The sequence below is a fragment of the Patella vulgata genome, chromosome 3 (genome assembly GCF_932274485.2).
Source record: "Patella vulgata chromosome 3, xgPatVulg1.2, whole genome shotgun sequence".
Lineage (NCBI taxonomy): Eukaryota > Metazoa > Mollusca > Gastropoda > Patellidae > Patella > Patella vulgata.
Genome location: NC_065881.2, coordinates 61,851,087 through 61,874,785, shown reverse-complemented (window position 1 = coordinate 61,874,785; position 23,699 = coordinate 61,851,087). Strand labels below are relative to the sequence as shown.

The following is a 23,699-nucleotide window of genomic DNA, read 5'->3' as shown; positions in this document are numbered from 1 at the left end:
GACCGAACCGTGCCACCAATGGTTCACAAATAATTTCTTGAGTTACCGATTGCCTAGGTAATGGCCAGGAATCTGGGATTCTAAAATGTAGCAACTGACACAATTTCTATGAATTTCTCAAATGATTGATAAACAACCCCGAATAGCCCTGTGTATTGCTAATATGATTCTTTATATTCGTTTTAAATTGTAAAAATAATAAAGTTTACAATATCCATCATTTTTCTCCCACTATTGAAAAACATCTACGAAACCAGCTGTTCCGGCAAGAAATGCGTACTATCATAATTTTTATCATACATTATAGTCATACCATTTTCGGTTACAATATATTTCCACAAATATTTTCCTAGTAATAACAACTATGATTTTGATAGAGTATAGTGATTTTTGGCAGTGGAGGTTATTCCATTCATGCTTTTTGGCTAGTGTTGGTATTCCATATTTCAAGTCTGCAGTTTTCACATAGCCAAGTGTATGTAAAATACAGTAGACCCTGAATACCGATTTAAGGTAAGACACTTGGAAGTATTTTTACGGGTCCTGATCGTATCCTATTTCCTCTAAGTATATTCAACTATTAAACCTGTCAAGACTTATCGTGTTTGGTTCTATACTAGCGTATATTTTAGCTTTTGCTGGTTGTTTATACTGGAACAATGGTACCTCACAAAACACACAAGTTTCTTCATACAGTTTCACCATTTCGATTAAATCAATGTTCACATTCAGATAATCTTGAATGTCAATTGGTATTTTTTTATATCTATTTCGATATTCTGTGTTTTCCAGTATAGATTTATCATTTTCTAGTTTCTCAGATTTTTCTTCATTTTTCCCAGCTTTCTCAGTTATCAAATCTGGGCGGTTGATACACATATGGATTTTTGATATAGATTTATGTACACATCCCTTCAAACCCCCTTTTGAACACGGGCAATCAAATTGTCCCGATTCAGCATTGAATCTCACTATGACTCTTTGAAAATTAGTGTAAAATTTGTCCGTAGCTGTAAAAACTGATATGTAATAATATCCACTTAATTTCTCTAGCACAGATGGATTCCACCAAACTGCCAATGGAATTTCACCAACACATTTAGCTATAACATCCAGAATAGCAGCTCTACTGTTCCGTTTGATGACGTTTTGTCCAATAACCTTTTCAATGTCTTCAACATTGATTTGTCTTTGGGGTTGTGGGAAACTTGGAGCATTTAGAACACTTAATATATGTTGACACGCAAATGCCCCAATTCCACCACGAGAAAATGCATGAGATGTGTCATTACACTTTTCCTCTGAACAATGTAAAGATTGTTTTTCTCCAGTTGCTGACTCCTGCACATGAATGGGGTGATATGCCCCACCATGTCCCTTTGTTACCAAAAAAATGCTAGATGCTGGGTCGATTACGGCATTAGACAAGCTTTTTGTTTTCGAAATACACTTTTTTATGTGTTTATTTAAATTTGACTTAGAGTAGTTGTTCTGACAGTGAGGGCATTTTATTTTATGCTCTGCTGTTGTGGAAGATTTATGTTTCTCTTCAGCTGCTTCATGTTTAGGGTTTTTTACACACTTATTAAATCTGATATGCTCAACAAAATAGTTCCTTCTCGAAACAATCTTTCCACACAAACAATGGTAATGACCTCTCCGTTTTTCACTTACAGTGGGACATACTAAATGGCATGGTAGAACAGAATAACCTGTAATTAGATAAAGGACAGACTTCAATAAAAACAAAACTAATGTACAATTGTATCAGAATAGGCTATAGCATGCCATTTTTTAGGGTCAAAGTATCACAGGAAAGCTAAGAGGGGGAAAAGTCAATTTTTTAACAATATTTTGACTTATTTGTGACTATCTTACAGCAGTCGATCAAACAAGTCGCTCAATCCCACACGTCCCTATACATGGTGCCGTCTTCAGTTTTAATGCATCTGCCAAAGAGGCTTTGTCCTGCTATTCATTTCATTGGCATTCAAGTCTATGACCGTGACCGACGGTCTTCTTCAAGTTCTTACCCGCAACAAGCGGTCTTTTCCCATTTGAGCATCTCATTTGAAACTTAGTTGGGTCATTCGGCTATGCTGAATATAATGAATGAATCAATGAAATACCTTTGAATTCAACTTTATGTTTTACGTGCACTGTTAAAATGGTACAATAGCTTTTGCTGATTCGTTACAATATACGGCTTGAATTTTTCTTCAGGACATGATCCCGTTAAGTTATGTCCGAGATTTGAGTAAAGAATTTTCGTTCGGCGCAAGATTCAGCGACGGCCAAATTTACGGCTTCCAATGCATCCAAGCGTAATATTTAATTTATGTCGGCACAAAAAGCAACGAGATTTTATTAAGAGGCCACTCCCGTTAAGCGGTCAGTTGTGAAAATTCCCTTGGGTGGCTGCTTAATGCATATTCTACTGTAATCATATTTGAGTTAGTGCGTTTTTTATTTCAGTCAAACAAACTATTCCCAAATTTTAGCCCAACCATCGACCGAGTTAGTTGACTGGAAATTCTAGTGGTACTTAGGGGTGATGGACATCAGTTCAGTCATTAATGAGCAGTGTAATTTTCTTGCCAAATACCGTACGCGTTAAGTCAATGTTTAGCTCTTGGAGAAAAACAACCAACCTACTGAATGTTCAAAAGCAGGTTAAAGGTAATAAGTTTGCAATGATCTTTTATTTCAACACATCCGTTGGCATCTATAGGCGTACGGGGAAATTTTTGACTGGGGGGGCGGTGGTGGTTGGTGCCCAAAAAATGTAGTTAGGTTCTTAGTATGTTACATAATAATAATAAATTCGCTGTTAAATTGGACACATTCAAGAACGCAATATTATTTTATACAACTTTTACAAAGTACAATTGTGTGCCCAAATTTTCCCAGCATTTGGTGCCCAAAATGGGGGGGGCGGCCGCCCCCCCAGCCCCCCCAGCTCGTACGCCTATGTCCGTTGGCAAGGTACTTAGGATGTGTAAATGATAATGAAATTATAAAATCTTATCGATGCGCTATCACTATCACTATCAGTTTCATAACAATGTTTTATGATGTATGTATAAAAAACTAAAACAAGAACTGCGATGCGATGCAGTGTTGACGGGTTTCACAGGTGACCGTCACTTCCCATAATATGGGAAAAATGTCACAAAGTTACAGCTATGTAGGTCAATTTTGTCAGCGTAAAGCCTTTTGAAAATATTTTAAAACAAAATACACCCCATCTACCACCCACTCTTGAGGGATGGCAGGCCCGTAGCAGCTTTTTTTTTCTTGTCTGTGATATCACCTCGGTGGAAGCGGACATAAAATACAACTAACATAAACTAACAACGTAGCAGCTTTGGGGGGGGGGGGGAATTACATGTCATTTCGGTCCCGCGTCATTGCTGACTTACATTTGGGACTCAAAAAAATATATCATAGTACATGACATTTCGGACTCGTGTAGGTGACATTTCGGACTTGGGTAGGTGATATTTCGGACTCGGGTAGGTGACATTTCGGACTCGCGAATAAGTTGAAAAGAACGGTTGTACACAACTGTCAAATCAATCTATAATAAGCCAAAAGCAATTTTAGAAAAAAATAACATGCAGGTAAAATTTACAGCTCTCAATGAAGTACAGCACATGGAATCGTGGATCACGCACCGTATAGATCTGTCAGGGAACTGCAAAATTTTCAATGTTGAATGTTTATGAAATGACAAAGTTGCACTTACGGTTCATTATCAACGTTTCCCATAAAAGTAATTTATTTTTTTTAAAAAAAAGAATAATATGCTGTATTTCAAAATGACCTATACAAAAAACAAAAGTAAACATTTACTCGACATGCACTGTTTCTACAAGCCCCTAGAAATTGTTAATGGTAATCTGTAAGGTACACGTTGACATGCCTTCATCGACAAACTTGCTGTAGATAGCAGTACCAATCGATAAATTAGTGCGTACAAAGAAAACTCTTTTTGGAAAATATTACAAATGGCAACGATCAAAGTGGGATAATTAAAGCTGATTAAACGATAATCCGCAATTCTTTACTGATCATCTTGAAACTGTACATACTTATTCCTTATACCCTAAGGATGATCCCTATTGTTTTTTGGTCTGTGTGTTGCCTACAGGCAACAATTCTGAATCAATAGCAACTATTTATTTTGGTGCATGCCCCAACCCCCAGGGATGTAGTACCACATCACTTACAGTTAATTTTTTGTCTGTAAATACTCTACAGGTTGCAATAATTAACAGATTTGGTTCAAATTCAACATATTAATCATTTCAATAACAGAGTGGTACCTATTTATATTGTTCCATATCCATCCTTCAGGGGCAGAGCCACACCCAATTTTTGTATTTATCATTTACAGACTGCAATTCTGCATGGATCATCTTGGAACTATGCATATTTATTCCTTATATCATAAAGACAGCAACTGTTTATTTTGGAGCATGCCCCAACCCCCTGGGGCGGTGTGACACCCATTTTTTGTTAATATTTAGTCTGTAATTTTGGCAAAACAAATGCCTAGCCTTCTTTGCCTCTTGTCATATTACAGTCATTGCAGTCATTCTCATCATTTTAAAAAGTACCATATCAATCCAAACAGGAATCTGGACGTATAGTGTAGCATTAGCGATGCTCTTGTTACATGTACAATAACATGTATTTTTTTCAGATGTTTTCAAACGGGTCGATTTCCCAACTTTTTAAAAAGTTGACTCACTAGACATGGAATGATCCTATTAACTTTAGCCTCTAGAGCATCCACAAAATTTTTCAAAGTGATCAAGGGCCATAACTCTGGCAGTAATTATCAGAAAACGTTGTAAATCAGTAGGCTTCCTCATCTCATAACCTTAAACAATGTGTATAATTTAAAGTGAATCAGATATTAACTTGAGCCTCTAGAGTGTCCTCAGGCAACAATACATGACCAAATTTTAATGTTAGCATGTAAAAAGGTAAATTTATTGGAAATCGTTGAAAATCTATAAACGTCTTCATCTAATGACCATAAACACTGTGTATATAAATATATAGTCAATTGGATATTAACTTTAGCCTCTAGAGCGTCCACACTCCACAAGCAATTGTAGATGACAGACGGATGGGGGTGATGACAATATATGATCACATTTCAATGTGGGTGTATAAAAATAAACAGAATTTGATTTTAATATTCAGTTACTTTTGTTCTAAAGGTATCATGAATGCAATTAGTGGACGTCATTTTGGTACAGATGGGAAAACAGAAAAACATACGGTGAGTTTCTGATATTGATATTAGGGTTACCAGATTATTCGTAGATGAAACCGGGACATTTTTATTATAATCAGGCAAAATCAAAATTGAGCCCAAAGGGTGCGATATATATTGAGCGCCTAAGGCTTGAATTAAGTAGGGGGGTTTGGGGGCATTATATTTTGTATTTGTTTATTTATTTAGTCTGGAAGAACAGACTGAGTAAACAAATAAAATTATTCCCAAAGGCATGTGTCAATTTCTGTATAGCTAATCGCATTGCAATTACAGTTTTAGGCCTATATTATGCACTGAACTATATTTAGATCAGAATTGGTGAGATGAAGCATGAGTGTTTGTAGCAACAGCAGTATATATTAATCACTAGTTTATGTGTTTTGTGTTTTCAATTGAAAAACACTTGATTTAAAAACTGGGACATTTAGGTACGTGAGAGGCATCGGAACGTGATAGTAGAAAGGACCCCAAAAACCGAGACGTATGTGATGTAATTTGTTTTGATAAGAATATAATGTATGCTTTCATTGTATTTTGGAGCATATATACACTAATTCGAAATTCGAACTCAACCATCATTAGGGTGTAACGGTGAAATATTCACACCTTTTTTTAAATCGGATAATAATTGTGACCTCTAGAGGGACGGCAAGCTAAAAACGCGATTTTTCGTACAATCAGGGGCCATAATTCAGGAAGTTACAATCCAATATGCACAAATATCGAAAGGAACCAAGATCTTTGAGTTATAAACATGCATTTCAAGTTTCATCAAAATCAGATGAAAATTGTGACCTCTAGAGTGTCCACCAATCTGGTTAAAACACAGATCCTATTTCGTTTCGTTTTTATAGTTCAAAATTTCGTTTTACTTGTCTTTACTACACTTGGATCTGGAAGAGTTGTTATTTAACTCATGTTCTGAATGGTGTCAGGGATAAGCCAATGAAACGGTCTGTCACGGCAAGCTTTAGGCGTGTTTTGCACGGAACTGTGGGTAATCCACTAGTAACATCAATGCTGATTGGTTTATCAAATGTCTGACATCATAGGGTCATAAGTCTGTCTTTTGACCCCTGACGTGACCTATCGCTATAACTTGTCAGATCTTCATGTAGTGTAGGCCATCGAAAGTATAAAAAAACGAAACGAAATATAGATCTGTATTTTAATCAGATTGAGTGTCCACAAGCTAAAAATGTGATTTTTCGTACGATCAGGGGCCATAATCCATGAAGTCATCGTCCGATATATGCCAATATCGAAAGGAACCGAGATCTTTGGGAGCAATAGAATAAATTTTAAGTTTCGTCGAAATCAGATAAAAATTGCGAGCTGTAGAGTGTCCACAAACAAATGGTGAACAGACGTCCAAACAGACAAACAGGGGTGACGGCATAATACGTCAACATAAAAATGTGGGCATATAAAAATGAGCTAAATCACGGAAAAGGTCCTTCAAATGTGATTGGCAATGTCCTAATCAGAGTTCTCCCAACCCAAACCTAGCAAATAGCCAAATGCTACGGAATATTATTATATACAACTGAGTATGTATTATCAAATGCAAATACAACAGACTATTCATGAATACGTTAACAAATAATTTGAGGTATGAAGGATTTTAAAAGTGACACAACATTTTGTCAAAATTGTCCAGTTTTGAACCATTCAAATTTATTCAGTTTGTACATTTTTTTTTTGTCTTCCACTTTTCAAGGGAAAGAAGTGACTATTAAAATATATTTCTCCTTCTGTCTGTCCGACTCACTTGTTGGGACACAATAGCTCTGCTTGTAAATAAGTTAAAGTGTTCAAACTTGGTTTAGGTGTGCTACAGTGTGCTATGAGTGAAATATTGGCCGGATAACTTTCTCGGCCAATGCAGGGATCGAACACCCGACCTCCAGGCTAGCGAGCCAGCGTTTTACCCACTTAGCCTCTGTGGCCCCCTTGGTTTAGGTGTTCGTTAGGTGAATGCATTTACTAAGTGTGATGATAGAATTTTCCAGGTAGGCCTACAATGTAATTGAGTGAGAATGATGAATATCTTACAATAATTCCATGACTATGGTCTACAATGAGCAATATCTGCTACGGTTAAGCAGAGTGGTAAAGGATTGCTCAATAAATGAGCAAGTAATAGATTTGAATAGATTACTTTTTCATCTTTATGCTTTTATGATAATGTTTTCTTTTACTATAATGAGAAGAAAAAAATGTGGCAAAAGAAATAGACTGCTTAACTAATGTAGTAATATAGTTAGGGGATTTATGCTATATGAATAATAACGTTTTGTATGTGTTTATCTAAAATGCAATTAATTTGTTTTCTGTATTAGGAGAATAACAGGACATGTTATCTAGAGTCAAGGCCAATTTGTTTTTGTTTTAAAATACTTTATTCTGAGATTCTAACATAATAAGTTTTCATTCTATCTTTAAAGGTGTGTGTAGAAGGAAATATTGGAAGTGGTAAAACAACACTACTTGAATATTTTTCAACTTATCCATATACACAGGTAGGTTACTGTTGTTAACAAATCTTCAAAGTACACCCTGATTCAGTTATTAGTTTGAAGCAGAGTTTAAATTTGGATTCCAGCTATTCATTACGGACACAGCTGAGAGCCTTAATCTCACACAAAATTATTACAGTTTGTTTTTAAATTTTAAAGGGAACATATATATTTTTACGGCAAACTTTTCAACAATACTAATTTGAACCAACTTTTAACAGATTATGTTCTGATTATCATGACTCAGTCGTGCATCTATACAACTTATACAATGATATATAAAATTGAATAACTTATTTCAGGTAACAAAAGAACCAGTTGATAAATGGAGAAACATTAAAGGAATGAATGCACTGGTATGTAATAATACTTAGTCTAAATTTTATAGCCATAAGATCATGCCTACATCCTACAGTTTGTATTTTCAGAAGGGCTGTTTGTGTTTAATTCCATCAGTTACAGTACAGTGTCATTTTTTACAATTTAGGACATCTTTTTTTAAAAATAAAACATATAAATTGATATTTCAGGAATATATGTACAAGGATGCGTCAAGATGGGGTTTGACATTTCAAACTTATGTTCAGCTAACTATGTTAGAGATACACACACAACCACAGGTAAACATAGTTTTCTGAGACGTCTACGGTACTCACAATAGCTTATTTAACATCTTTCTACAGTAAAATCTAAGTTCTAACAAAGTCTATATTTAAGGCAACACAAATAAAATAAGTTGTTTCTCGGGCACCGCCCGCACGCAAAATTGGTTGCGTGTGCGGCCTATTTATTAGTCTTGATGAAAAATAAAAAATATGTAACGCCCGCCCGAACATCGATAAGCAAGTCATAAAAAGAATATGCCGCATGTATCTACATGCCCCATACGTGAATATCCATTCAAATGTATTAAACTGATTTAGGTGTAAATGCTCATTTACGGGTCTTTTTTTATTGATATCGAAAGAACCTCCATTTTTGTATCACGTGATTTTAATTACCTCCCCTTGTGAACTAGAATTTGATTCGTGTTAAACACCGAAAGTCATTGACAACAATGCATTGTATTTCAATCATTCGATCTTAATCGGCTCATCATTGCCGGCTTCAGTCGGTCCTTGTTTGAAAAAATCCTACTTATAAAACAATGAATCGTAGAACAGGTTAATTATTATAACTTAAGGCTACGAATACGAAACGATGATAGTCACCATACCTTAGTCAGAATCTGGGTCATTAGCACATTAACGGTAGTTTTGATAATCCGGAAACTAATAATTGGATTACACATTTGATGGTTTTACTGACCAGTTGTTAGTTAAATTTAAATAGTCATTCGATATAAACCCCAGATAGAACACCGAATATCCTGAGAAACACACCGAATATCCTGAGAAACAGTCATTTCCCGAATCCCGATGACACGTGACATGCATTGGTTGGAATTAGGTCAATCATATTGATCTTTAACATGCGCGAACTGTCAAGTCATGACTCACAGGAGCGGTAAATAATGCTGTTTTAAATACCTATAGGTAACAAAATGTTCTTTTTGTAAATACGTAACCTTAGCTGAGGATTCAAGGAACCAGCTCTACGCAAAAAAACTCTTTATTAAAAGTAAGGTAAGAAGAAAAAGAACCTTTCTTGATCGTGCTACAAACCAACGCCGTTTCCAACTTTTCTCAAGATGGCCGACAACGAAGCGCGAAGCGCCAAATCGAAGACAAATGATGAAATACGTGTAGAAAATGAAGCCGAACCCGTCCGCAGACAGAGTTTGAGGCACCTCAGACATGATCTTAATGTTAGCAAGTGTTTGGCAAAGCAGTTAGCTGCTACGTATAGGGTAGAGATGGAAATGAATCAGACAGGTGGGGGTCTGCGAATCTATTGGAACGCTGGTCATTATGCAGAATTTCGTAGAGTATCATACTATAAAACTATGAAGAAGAGTGAAGAGGTGGGCTTTGAAATAACTGAAAATGTATCCAAAACATCCAAAGCCAGAGAATCCGCTACAATTAGAGTCTGGGCAATGAAGAGACAAGCCAGTTGGGGGTATACAATCAATCTATACCACACCAAAGCAAGTGCATTAGTCAATGGTAATGGTCTAAGTAAATTTCTAAATGAGCACTTGCCAGAAATTCTAGAACTAACAGATGTAAATAGAGCAAATATCCTAAATAATGCAGTACAGTATACACTGAAGAAGACCTTTATCAGCTCTAAACAAACATCACCACTCACACACTCTCAATCGATGACCAATATTGCACATCATGTTCCATCGCCCATCCAGTCTACACCTGTAAATTTGAACAAACGAAACGAGAAAAGTCACACCAAAATGACGAAAAACCACATAGAAGAACATGAGAGTTATAATGCAGGCTATTGTAGTGAGAAAGAAAATCCTACAAAAAACACAGATATCAGCTTACTAAATTATCACACCCCAGACACCAGCTACGTAAATGACTCCTGTTTACATTTAGAAGTAAGCACCAGTATATCTACTGACGAAGATACATGTACGTACACAGATTTAGATGAAACTGACACCCCAGTTACCAGTGGAACCAGCAAGCAGTTACCACATAGATTAAACCTGATCAAAGCGCCAACTAACCCCAGGGCCAGGTTACTAGCCAACAAAATAAAAACAAGAAACAAACCAACTAGGGCAGCCAGTACTAGTGAGCATAGGCCTACTGTAGATGAAGCTATGAACCTGAACATGACAAAAAAAACCCTAGAATCCCGTCTGCTTGATATGGCAGAAAAACTCACAGAAGAAAGGGATAAGTGTAATGCCTTATCAAGTGAAAACCATGATCTCTCCAGTAAAGTTCAAAGATTAGAGGAAGAGAAAGTAAGTCTTCAAACAACAATATCAGTCCTTGAAATGGCAGAACTAAAAAAACTTACAAATTTAGCACCAGCTGAGTATTCAAAACAAAATCAGAACTGTAACAAGACAACCCAGACTGACAATATGAAGCATAAAGTTTCATCTTCCCAAACAGAAAATACAGCTAAAAACTCAACCACCCAAACACAGGCAGTGTCAAAGAACATGAACACACAGACAAAACCGCTCCTGGTAAATGCTAATCAGACAGACAACGCAACAACTCAAACTGAGACCGACAGATTAAGAGTGGATACAAACACAACTGCACCTAGTACATGTATGCCCACTGAGACGACTGCCGCCGCACCAACCAAGTTTGAATCCAAACTGTTGCCGGATGGTCTACCAAATCTTATTGTAGGCTCATCAATTTTAAAACATCTGAATGGAAAGAGACTAGATTACAAAAAATAATACAGAGATACGGACACTAAGAGGAGCCAGTATACAGGATCTGTGGTACTACATAAACCGATGCCGAGTGTCACACGACGTCAAAAATCTCATTGTACTAATAGGTTCAAATAATTCATCAGATACTAGCTGTGAGCAGACAATATATGACTGGTACGGAAAGCTTATCCAATTTATTACGGAAAAGTACCCAAATGCCTACATCAGATTCATAGAACTGCTGCCAAGAAAAGATTCAACTGAAAACACTGGCATTAAAATGATTAATAAGATACTACAAAAAGTGTGCAAAGAGAACAATATCAGTGTAATAAATTCTCAGACATTCTTTGGTGATTCAAAGGGGGAAATTAAAAGTTATCTTTTTTCTAAGAAAGATGGAACACACCTTAATTTTAAAGGAACATCAAACCTAGCAATTCTGCTAAAAAAGGCCTTAAACTTACCAAGACCCAGCCCCTCCAGAATACATAGACACATAAGATCGGATGATAATTGGCTTTCACATACTGTGTGTCCTCCAGCCCCAAATGCTGGGTATTATTCGCCACCGCCATATAGAAACTTATTCCGTCAGAATCCAAGTAGAAATGGCCCTCCTTCTAGCAAGAATTTAGCAAGTGCAAGATCTGTAATACCGAACTGGTACAACCAGAAAAGTGATATGTGTCAAACTAATTGTTGATACATGAAGAAAAGTGAATACACCTCAAACAGTGTCTAGTTTATTGTGATTTATTTCTGTGATCCAATCAGCAGTGCTTGTGTAAATTCATGTTTTGTAGTGCTAATAATTTTTGCTCGTATCTCAGGTTGCATGTAGACATTACAAGAAGAAGAAACAAAGTCCAAAAGTGCTGGAAAACCCATCGCTCAACTGCACCCTATTCTTAATCATTGCATCATTATTTATTGAAAGTACATGTAGTAAGCTTATACAGTAAACTACATGTACAGTACCAATGCATGCTATATTAGTCATTACATTATTTCAAAGATTTTTATTTAGCCTTGAATCTGCATGAAGAAATACAAGATAACCACCAGTGTGGCTCTAAAATAATTTCCATTGTATTATGAATTTGAATCGCCTAGGAATGGAGTTATCTCCCATGTATTGTACAAACACAAAATTGAGCACTTTATATTTAAAGCAATAGTTTTATCTAATTATACTCTCTGCTCAAACCTCTCTTCTGCATAGCCCACAACCAGGGTTACACAATACATGTACCTATACTGCATTCTAATGTACAATTTTATTTTATTTTTTAAAAAAACTATGTCTTCTGTTGAACATATATTTATTTACTGTGATATTCTCACCCTAACCTTTATGCTACAGCTTGTAAATGATCCGGCCATTTCTATGCGCATAATATAAGCTTATAAGTTTTCCTATTCTGCAGCTTTGAATCACTTCCCTTCCCTCACGCCTTTGCTTAGCCCATTCACTCCCACAATCTATTGTGATTATTGTTCCCATTGTTTGTTTATTATAATAATTATATTACCACATAATATAAGCTTGTAGATATCTCTAACAGGAGTCAAATGCCATTAGATCTAGATTTATTGCGAACACATCCCTCCCCTTACTCATATGCTTAGTCTTTTATTCCCCATTTCTCTTCCATTTAGTTATCTATAGGTATTATAGTTCCCAGTGTTTATTATACATAAACTTGTTGGCACTTTGCGTGTCCAAACAGATTTTGATTTGTTTTCGCACCATATCACTTACCATAAGTTATATACATTTCCTTGTTTATATGTGAATTTTTGTTTGTTTTTGTTCTACTTTTTTTTATCCTTAATCTGAAGTGTTGCCAAGCTATTGGTCTAATCTATACTGGGCATTGCTTGTATTATTATAGCCCATTTTGTTAATTGTCTTGTCACATGACTTAGCCTCTGCTGTATTAGAAGTAGTGAGTTTTTAGATTTACATTCTGTTACTACATGTAAGTGCATGCCAGTTTATCATTATTATTTGTCTTTATTATTATTGTTGAATGAACTAGTCATGGTGTTAAGTGTAGGGTTCTGGAACATCAATGGCCTCTTGTCGAAGTTAAATAATGACAAAACGCATAATGATCTATTTCAAATGATAAAAAATTTAGACATAGTATGTTTTGTAGAAACATGGACCAACTTTGAACAAACTGATGTTGGAGTTTTCGATAGTGCTTTCAAAGGATATTCAGGTCTAACCTTTAGTAGGAAAATAACAGGGATAGGGTCAACAGTTTCAAGGGGGGGCTGTGCTATTTTTGTTAAAACCTATCTTAAAAACAAAATCCAATTACTAGACCAAAAAGATGGGGACATTATCTGGATTAAAGTACCAAAAGATATTGCAAATTTACCCAAGGATCTTTACATAGCAACTGTGTACATTCCTCCCCAAAATTCCAAAATATGGCTGAGTAAAAACTACAACCCATTTGACATTCTTGAGCAAGATATCTCAAAATACCAAGTTCTTGGTGATACCCTTCTTGGGGGAGATTTCAATGCCCGTACATATAATGTTGAAGACATTGTGTTTTCTGACAGTAATTCATCTAACCTGAATCTACCATACCCAAACATAATCAACGAAAACTCCAACGTCAATTTTCTCAAAATTAGAAATAACAATGACAAAAAAACTAATCTATGGGGTAGACATCTGATCAATTTATGCAATAGTACTAACACGTGTATTTTAAATGGCAGGTGCGTCGGGGATTTACTTGGAGCATACACTTGCGTAAACTACAACGGGTGTAGTGCGGTTGATTACATTCTAACTGGCGTATCGAACTTCGACCAAATTTCAAGTATGCAGGTATCGCCACTAACATATTTGTCTGACCACTGTTTTGTTTCGTGCAAAATTAAAACTAATAATATCCGTCCAACCGAGGTTAAACCGAAAGTGAATAAACCTATTTCTCCCAAAAAGCAAGATTATATAATAGGGAAAAAGAAGTTAGTTAAAAAATTGGTCTGGCAGGAAAACTCAGATCAAGCCTTCTTGATTGAGCTACATAAACCAAACTCCTGTACATCTATTAACCAATTCATGGTGACGGATCTAAAACCTAATCAAGATGACATACAGCTGGCAACCTCCAATATCAATAATATTCTTATTAATGCCAGTAGGGCCTGTGTTAAATTAGTAACCATAAAGAAACGGCGAAAAAAAAATAAATGGTTTGACCGTGATTGCGAACGATTAAGACATGATATGATGACCGCACAAATTAAACTAAACGATAACCCAACTGACAAAATATTAAGAAAGATTTACTATAGTAGGAAAAAACTGTACAAGAGAATTACCAAATTTAAAAGTCGCCAAGCCAAAAATAGTATTTTAGAAAAACTTAATGAAATTCAGAGTCAAAACCCGAAAGAATACTGGAAACTAATAAACTCGTTAATTAAAGAAAACCCCGGGGATGATAAGAATGAGGGCATATCCATTGATAGTTGGGAAAGACACTTTAAAACTCTATTTGAAGATAAAACCATGTCAAACAAACAATGTGAAGAAACAGATGATGCTATCAATTTACTTCTAGAATCAAACAAAACTAATAAGGAAATAAACTCAAAGATAACTGCAATTGAAGTTCGAAAAGCTTTTACGGGACTAAAGAGGAATAAGTCTAGTGGGCCCGACTTAATACTAAATGAGATGCTTCTTGCATCATGTGAGTACATGATTGATGTGTATATAAAATTCTTCAATCTAATTCTTGAATCTGGGAGCTTTCCCGAACAGTGGCGCGAATCGTTCATAGTCCCAATACATAAGAAGGGGAGCATAGAGGACGCTTGTAACTATCGCGGAATTGTGCTAGCCAGCTGCTTGAGTAAATGCTTTTTATCCATTTTAAATAACCGTATATCTAAATATATTGAATATAATAACCTTTTGACCAAGCACAAAGCGGATTCCGAGCGGGCCGTAGGACGGTGGATAATGTTTTCATTCTTAAGACTTTAATCAACAAATACAAGAAACTTAAGAGGCCTCTATATTTATGCTTTGTTGATTTCTCAAAAGCATTTGATTCAGTTTGGCGCAAAGGTCTCCTTCTTAAATTATTGAAACATGACATTAATGGGAAAATATTTGAATTGATTAAATCTATGTATAAAAATACATCCTATGTGGTAAAACACAAAAACTCCATTTCAAATAATATTGATTCTACCATGGGAGTTAAGCAAGGATGTGTTTTAAGTCCTACATTTTTTAATATTTACATCAATGATTTAAACCAATACTTAGACAATTCTACAGACAGTGATAATTATCCTATATTAAATACTACTGGTCTATCCCATCTGCTCTTTGCTGACGATCTTGTGCTGATGTCAGCTACTGAAATAGGATTACAGAACAACCTTGATAATCTAAAACGTTTCTGTGATGACTGGAAACTTGACCTCAATAAAGATAAAAGCAAAGTTATGATCTTTAAAAACAATAAGAAAAAAACAACAAAAAAATTTGTCTTTGGCCACGTCAAGTTAGATATTGTAAAATCTTATCTTTACCTAGGCATTTTCATAAATGATAACGGATCTTTTAAATCAGCTATTGTGAATTTGGAAAAGAAGGCTAGGAGAGCCTGGTTTGGCTTAAGACATAAAGTCTGTACATCTAATCGCCTTCCAACACATGTTCTGATAAAACTTTATGAATCAGTCGTGAAACAAATAGCTTTATATGGTTCAGAGGTTTGGGGGGATAATTTAGTGTTCAGTAAGAACTTTGAGATAGAAAATTGGGATAAAATAAATACGAATAAAATGACCATTAAAATATGTAAATCTATTCTTACACAGCCATTAAAATCATCAAATATAGGCTGCTTGGCCGAATTAGGAAAATTTTTCCTGTTAATATCGATATATTCCAAAGAATGGCTATGTACTATAAAAGACTAAACGAAAATAGCAATAACTTAAGTAACTCATTACTGAATTCTGCATACCAGGAAGACATAAAAATTTCGCAATCAAACCCAAAACTCTCCTGGTATGCGGCTATCCAAAATATCTTCAAAAAATATGACATTCCTCCAACAACAATTTCGAGACAGAATATTAAAAGTTCAATAGAAAGTAAGTTTAACGATCTCCTTGCTGAATCTTGCGGGCCGAACCATAAACTCAGAACCTTCGGATTATTCAAAAAGAAATTCAATAACACTCCAAAATATCTAGAGGTTGTTAATAATAAGAAGTTCAAAATTGCGATGTCTACCCTACGATTAAGTACTCACCAGCTTGCCATTGAAAGGGGTAGATATCTTAAGATACCACTCCAGGATCGTTTCTGTAAAAAATGCAATCCAGGCAAAATTGAATCTGAAAAACATTTTCTTATGGAATGCCAAAATTATGAAGATTTAAGAAAACAATATATATATCAAACCCTTGACAATACTGGTCTAACCTTTTCATTTGAAAACCTATTCGACCCACCGAGTATTATAGCCACAAGTGTCGCAGCCTTTGTCTACTTCTCTTTTCTTAGGAGAGACATCTGTTAAATATGCATGATATTTTATTTTCTTTTATGTGCGCAAGCTTTGTTTTGTATTTTGATATATTATGTACCCTGTATGTGGGTCTTATACTGTCGAGTTATGTGATTTAATACTTTGTACATTTTGTTCCATATGCAGGTTTCATACTGTTTATTTATGAGTGCTTTAAATTTATGTCCGTCCATATTTGTGTATCCGTCCCATTTTTTTGCACCTGTGTATTTTGTATATTGTATGTTGTCCTCAAGGGAGGTTCCGATGCAATATTGTGTGTCTTGTGTAATAATTGTCATATCGTTATAATCTTTATGTACACGTTTATATTGTATGCTGTTCTAAATGGATGTTTCGATGCAATAAAATCTTATCTTATCTTATAAACCAGCGATACTAGATTTAGATCTAAGTGTCGTTTACCGTGATGATTATTTTTGATACACATGCTGACAGTGGCTTACTCTTTAAAATATTGTCATTATTATGGACGGCTATTAATAGTCGTACGGAATTTTATTTTAAACCAATTTCAATTATAGATGTCACCATTACCATTAGTAAGCTACATTACGTGAATTAAATATGGAAAATTATTTTCATTACAGTCAGTGTTCAGTGTTTGAGTAGACTTGATTTTTGGGTTTATGTTCTAAGTATGTATAATATATAACTGAAAGCAAAACTGTAGACAAGTAATGACTTTCTCATTAAAAAAAAAAAAATACAAGGCCGCCCTCCCGCCCCAACAATTTTCAACAATAGCCAAATTTTATTTTGCACCATCCTCTAGCCAGAAATGAGGTAAAAAAAAAAATAAACCGCCCTCCCCCCCTACAGTTTCAGCTGTCAGTTGCCCGAGAAACAAGACATTTATTTTGTGTAGCCTAACCTCTTTCTGCATATAAACCTAAGTTCTAACAATGGCGTATTTAACCTCTTTCTACAGTAAAACCTAAATTCTAACAAAGCCTACGTTTGACCTCTTTCTACAGTAAAATCTAACTTCTATATAAAGCCTATTATTTGACCTCTTTCTACAGTAAAATCTAACTTCTATAAAGCCTATTATTTGACCCCTTTCTACAGTAAAAGCTAACTTCTAACATAACTGAATAAATGGTAAAATTACATATGAAATTTGCTTGAAATTATTTTTAGCAGTCATATGAAAATAAAAATGTGAATTCTGATAGACTGGAATGACATATTGGATGTATTGTTATATTTGATATATTAATTTTATATCCAAGGTACAAAGAGTGAAAATGATGGAGAGATCGATATACAGTGCTAAATATTGTTTTGTAGAAAATCTTTATCAAAGGTAGGGAATATATACTTAACAGCAAAAGAAACGTCAGTACGATTTCAAAATCAGAGAGGCACTTTAATCAAATCATTCTAGAAAACGACTTACTAAATGGATCATAGCAATTTTTTGTGAACAGTATGTTGACACATTAGTGATTAATTCATCACAATTCCAAGACATTACGAGGAGGGTTAGAGCAGGGCTTCCACTTCAAAATTTTCCCAGCCAGTCATTTTTCACGCGGAGAAAGTGGTGCTATTTTTAGCTACAAAGCAACATGATATTGAAATGTGGATCAGGTTTAATTGGGTCATGGACAGCCACACAGAAATTTAATTTAGTTTCATGGCTGGACTCCAGCCTGCAGGCCGTATCACAAAGTCTGACAAACATTATCCCGGTAACATTTACCAATACGACAATTATATTCTGTGAGCTATTATGTACAATGCATCCGCCGGTTTTAGCTGTGTCCATGTTCTGGTGAAATTCATGAAAACTCATAAAAACTTTGCGAACTTTTAATCTCGTTGTCAGATACATGTTTTCCGATCACAGATTAACATCGGTTTTCCCAGATTGGGATTCTCGGAAATCCACGTGGCCTGCAGGCTGGAGTCCAACCATGAAACTATTCAATTGTTTTTCGGAGAACTAGTTTCATTATGTATAACAATCGTAAAATTAAACCATGGAGATTTCGATTTGACTGTTTTTACGTATTTTTGAAACAAGTATAGAAGTGTGTTGGTTCTGTTATGCAAGATATTTTTCGACGTTCCAAAGTAAATGTACCGTGCTAAGACCACCTAAAGATAAGTTTTAAATGTTCCTACTTTAAATTAGAACAGGTTTCGCTTTAGTTTTTATATTTTACGCTGATATTTTATTGCTTTTAATCTTCTTAGTGCAAAAACAGGTTTCGCTTTAGTTGTTATATTTTACACTGACATTTTTTTGCTTTAATTCTTCCTAGTGCAAAAACCTAAGACTAAAGGTTAAATTAGCAAATTTTACATTTTTATTGAAAGAGTGATTACTTTCGATCATTTTCAGCATATTTTCATGATACAAGAATGGCTGCACATTCACTTTCAGTGCAAATGACCTCATTTAACCCTTGTCCCCGAATATTTCGAAAACGCCCCAACGGCGGACTGATTACCACTCACCATCGTATTCTAGTATTCTACAGTAAAATATTTCAATAGAAAAGTTGGGTCTGGTTTTGTGCCAATTTTATGGACACCCTTGTGTACTGAACCCCCGATCTATAGTTTGGTTACAGGTTAAAATACCTCTATTTTTATAAAATCCATAATAATAATGTTATTAACTGTCAATTGCATTAAATGCAGAATAAATAGCACCGTTAAATTTCTTGTAGATAAATGGGTTATTATGAATTTTAGTGAAATTTAGAAGTTTATTTAATTAACTGGTTAGTTTCTTTTAGCGAACAAACAGACTTTCTCTATTATTTGACAATTATTTATTAGTATACACTATTTCATGACTTCTGTCTGATTTGGAATGCACTTTGCTATTGGAATAATTAAATGTTTCATTATAATGATAAATAGTATTTTTAATTTTCAGTGGGAAAATGCCTGAAATAGAATACACAGTTTTAACGGAGTGGTTTGATTTTCTACTCAAAACTCAAGACATCAAAGTTGATTTAATAGGTACTTTATTCGTTAAAATATCTTTTGTTTCACTAACTAGAACTGATCTGAAACCATGATTTCTATGAAGTATATTAATAAATAATCATATCTTTAAATGTAAAGATGCAACAGTATGTCAAGTCCTTATGTGCTTCCTAAAAATGCATGCCAGAATAAAGGTTGAATATAGTGTTTAATGTTACACACAATCAGAAGCACTTTTATTTTAAAACATTTTGGTACAAAATATTCAAATTGATCTAACTTACGGTATATAAGTTATTGCCATATTAAGTAAACATGGGTTTCTATATTGACAAATTTAGTTTACTTACTTGTGCTATCTTTTTCTGTACAAGGTAGCCCATGCTACATGTATTTTATTTTTAAATCTCAGATGTACTTACATAACAAAAGACTTGACATGTGGAGACTTTTGAATGACCCTGACCTAACCTTTAATATAATGTTTTTATTTTACAAGGATAGGATCTGTGCCAATGTATATAATTAATTTGTTAATTTCCATTGCAGTATATTTAAAAACAAAGCCAGAAACAGTCTTAAGAAGAATAAAAGAGAGATGTCGACCTGAAGAAAAACAAATTCCATTAGTGAGTATAATTTAATTATTGGTGCTTATTAAACATTGAGACAAAATATGTACTGAAAGTTTAGGGAAATATACTGAATGATTAAATTAACGAAGAGTAGGGGAGGTATCAGCGGGATGCTTATCGCACATGACACAGATGAAATAAATAGTTTTTATTACTTCGACAGGAATATCTTGAAACTCTTCACAATTTACATGAAGACTGGTTAATTAAGAAGAAGTTTCCACTACCAGCACCTGTTTTGGTATGTATAATTTTTGCATTATTTTATTTTGAAATTCTTCTCATAGATTTTAAGGGTATCACTGCTATGCTGATCTTGCTGATATCTATGTCAGGATTTAGTCGATAGTGACAACTGCATATGACAGAAACTGACTTCTGTAACAGTTTCGTTCTGATTTCCACGATGTTCCAACTCAATCAACATTATGGTGTAACTAGTGATAAATTCAAATGTTTTTTTTTAAATCGGATAAAAATTGTGACCTCCTACGATCAGGGGCAATAAACCAGGAAGTTACAACCTAATAATGTGATTTTTCATACAATCAGAGGCCATAATCCATGAAGTTATGGTTCTATACATGCCAAGATCTTTGGAAGATAGACCTATAAAAATTGTGACCTGTAGAGTATCCACAAACAAATTGTGGATGACCATATATGTCCACAGAAAATGTGGACATATAATAATCGCAACATGCTTGATAAAACAAAGGGTTACCTTATTAAAACATTGCTATTTTTCAGGTATTGAATGGGGAATTTGAAAAGGAAGAAATGATCAAGGAATATGAATCTTACACACCACGTATTTTACGAGGTCCAGCATGATACCCCATTGTTGCATTTATGACCAGGGCCTTTTTTAAGGTTTTGTTGCTGAAGCAAAGCACAATTTCTGGTGTTTTGGGGTTCTGTGAAAATTTCCAGAATTTGACTTTCGATAAAATGATATCTTTTGACTTAGAAATCGAAAGCGGTTGATGATCATAATGATAGCTAAGTTTCCCCTACAATGTTGCCAGATTCACAGGGATACATAGCAGATTTTTAAAGCTTGGATTTTTTATCAAGAGACACGTTAAAATAGGCCATGATCAAGACAATATGTATTACGGTATTGATTGTAAAACGCACTAAATATGGGATCAATGTGTGAAATGTGTAGATATTTTTTTAAACACTACAGAGTGAATGAAATTTAAATAGAAGATATTTATGAAGTTTTAATAATCATGGATGAGAGATCCTTAATTCCAGTAGTTTGTATTGTATAAATGGGAGTTTTCTATTAGCAGTCTTCTGTAAAGACAACAAAACAGAGAAATTGATTTTATGTTGTGTACCACTACCTAGTGGGATGGTGGATGTTTTATATTTGTGTACCATTACCTATTTGGATGTTTTATGTTTGTATACCACTACCTAGTCAAATGTTTAAGTACTTTATGCTTCATTTTGTTTTAAGCTTAACTATATCTTTTGCAGATTTAGTAAAAATCATATACCAGTAGTTGGTTCATTTTTTATGACTGATGAAATAAGTTGCTATTTCCAATTACTCCTTATAAATATGTCAGTAAGTGACGCATTATATAGAAATTCTGACAATGATCTGAGTTCTTCTCCCACGGACCAATGTATGAAAAAGGTGTAAAATGATCAAATTAGTGGCGTTTCATGTGTTTGCCTAGTATGAGACCAGTCTTTTTTAACAATAAATGTGACAACAATTTCCCAATGAACTCAACCACATGGAAAGCATCCTTACTAATCTGAACAACTAGCTGTCCCAGTTAGTTAGGAATACCATGAAGGAAACAACTGAAGCCAGACAAACCACCTATACGAATAACTATCAATTTTCATGGAAAATTATCATACCACATCAGAAGACTAACTACGACAGGTTTCCAAGTCATTTTCTTTAGGGGACACAAACTCAAAGATCGCCTGAAAACGAATGGTAAACTCCAACCATTTCACTGCCACCTAAGGGATGTGTTTATGAAGTTGTTCATGTGACAGCACATATATTGTTGAAACCCGACAGACCCTATCCAAAAGACTGGCCCAAGATCATTTAAAGTCCTCTACAGCAAAATCAGCAGTTGCCCAACACTTCCAGTCCAATCCAGGTCACAAAATCCTTTCGTAAAGACCCTAGCACTAAATCAAATTAAAGAAAAGACATGAAAAATTATGGAATATGTACATATCAGGAGATCCAAATCAGACCTTAATTGCGCAAGAGGAATATTCCTCCCAAGAGTCTCTGACGAACTAATTCTAAACTGATGTGTTCATGCCTAGACACGTTTCACATACATAAGGCAAGACAAATAAAATAAGTTGTTTCTCGGGCACCGCCCGCACGCAAAATTGGTTGCGCGTGCGGCCTATTTAATAGTCTTGATGAAAAATAAAAAATATGTAACGCCCGCCCGAACATCGATAAGCAAGTCATAAAAAGAATATGCCGCATGTATCTACATGCCCCATACGTGAATATCCATTCAAATGTATTAAACTGATTTAGATGCAAACGCTCATTTACGGGTCTTTTTTATTGATATCGAAAGAACCTCCATTTTTGTATCACGTGATTTTAATTACCTCCCCTTGTGAACTAGAATTTGATTCGCGTTAAACACCGAAAGTCATTGACAACAATGCAATGTATTTCAATCATTCGATCTTAATCGGCTCATTATTGCCGGCTTCAGTCGGTCCATGTTTGAAAAAATCCTACTTATAAAACAATGAATCGTAGAACAGGTTAATTATTATAACTTGTGGCTACGAATACGATACGATACGATGATAGTCACCATACCTTAGTCGGAATCTGGGTCATTAGCACATTTAACGGTAGTTTTGATAATCCGGAAAATAATAATTTGATTACAGATTTGATGGTTTTACTGACCAGTTGTTAGTTAAATTTAAATAGTCATTCGATATAAACCCCAGATAGAACACTGAATATCCTGAGAAACACACCGAATATCCTGAGAAACAGTCATTTACCGAATCCCGATGACACGTGACATGCATTGGTTGGAATTAGGTCAATCATTATAAACCAGCGATACTAGATTTAGATCTAAGTGTCGTTTACCGTGATGATTATTTTTGATACACATGCTGACAGAGGCTTACTCTTTAAAATATTGTCGTTATTATGGACGTCTATTAATAGTTGTACGGAATTTTATTTTAAACCAATTTTAATTATGGTTGTCACCATTACCATTAGTAAGCTACATTACGTGAATTAAATATGGAAAATTATTTTCCTTTCAGTCAGTGTTCAGTGTTTGAGTAGACTTGATTTTTGGGTTTATGTTCTAAGTATGTATAATATATAACTGAAAGCAAAACCGTAGA

General features: G+C 34.8%; 1 protein-coding gene and 1 long non-coding RNA gene across 2 annotated transcripts; one reads left to right on the top strand and one right to left on the bottom strand.

Moving 5' to 3' along the window:
* Window positions 1-2,503: 2,503 nt before the first annotated feature.
* Window positions 2,504-21,822, top strand: LOC126816264 (thymidine kinase 2, mitochondrial). The gene is made up of 10 exons (XM_050542554.2): window positions 2,504-2,679; window positions 5,235-5,296; window positions 7,741-7,815; window positions 8,115-8,168; window positions 8,343-8,432; window positions 17,955-18,028; window positions 19,616-19,704; window positions 20,221-20,300; window positions 20,470-20,547; window positions 21,057-21,822. The coding sequence occupies exons 1-10, from the start codon at window positions 2,577-2,579 to the stop codon at window positions 21,138-21,140; spliced, it is 789 nt and encodes a 262-aa protein (XP_050398511.1). The 5' UTR covers window positions 2,504-2,576; the 3' UTR covers window positions 21,141-21,822.
* LOC130012135 (uncharacterized) lies at window positions 12,344-16,635 on the bottom strand. The gene is made up of 3 exons (XR_008787432.1): window positions 16,614-16,635; window positions 16,441-16,493; window positions 12,344-12,610 (listed from the first exon to the last, which is right to left on the bottom strand). It is a non-coding gene; the product is annotated as an uncharacterized LOC130012135 (long non-coding RNA).
* Window positions 21,823-23,699: the final 1,877 nt, after the last annotated feature.

What these genes read in the sequence shown, in the direction of transcription:
- LOC126816264 (XM_050542554.2), top strand. Translation starts at nt 2,577, where the DNA reads ATGAGCAGTGTAATTTTCTTGCCAAATACCGTACGCGTTAAGTCAATG. An exon ending in TGTTCAAAAGCAGGTTAAAG is followed by an intron (nt 2,680 to 5,234) that starts GTAATAAGTTTG and finishes TTTGTTCTAAAG; the next exon opens with GTATCATGAATGCAATTAGT. An exon ending in GGAAAACAGAAAAACATACG is followed by an intron (nt 5,297 to 7,740) that starts GTGAGTTTCTGA and finishes CTATCTTTAAAG; the next exon opens with GTGTGTGTAGAAGGAAATAT.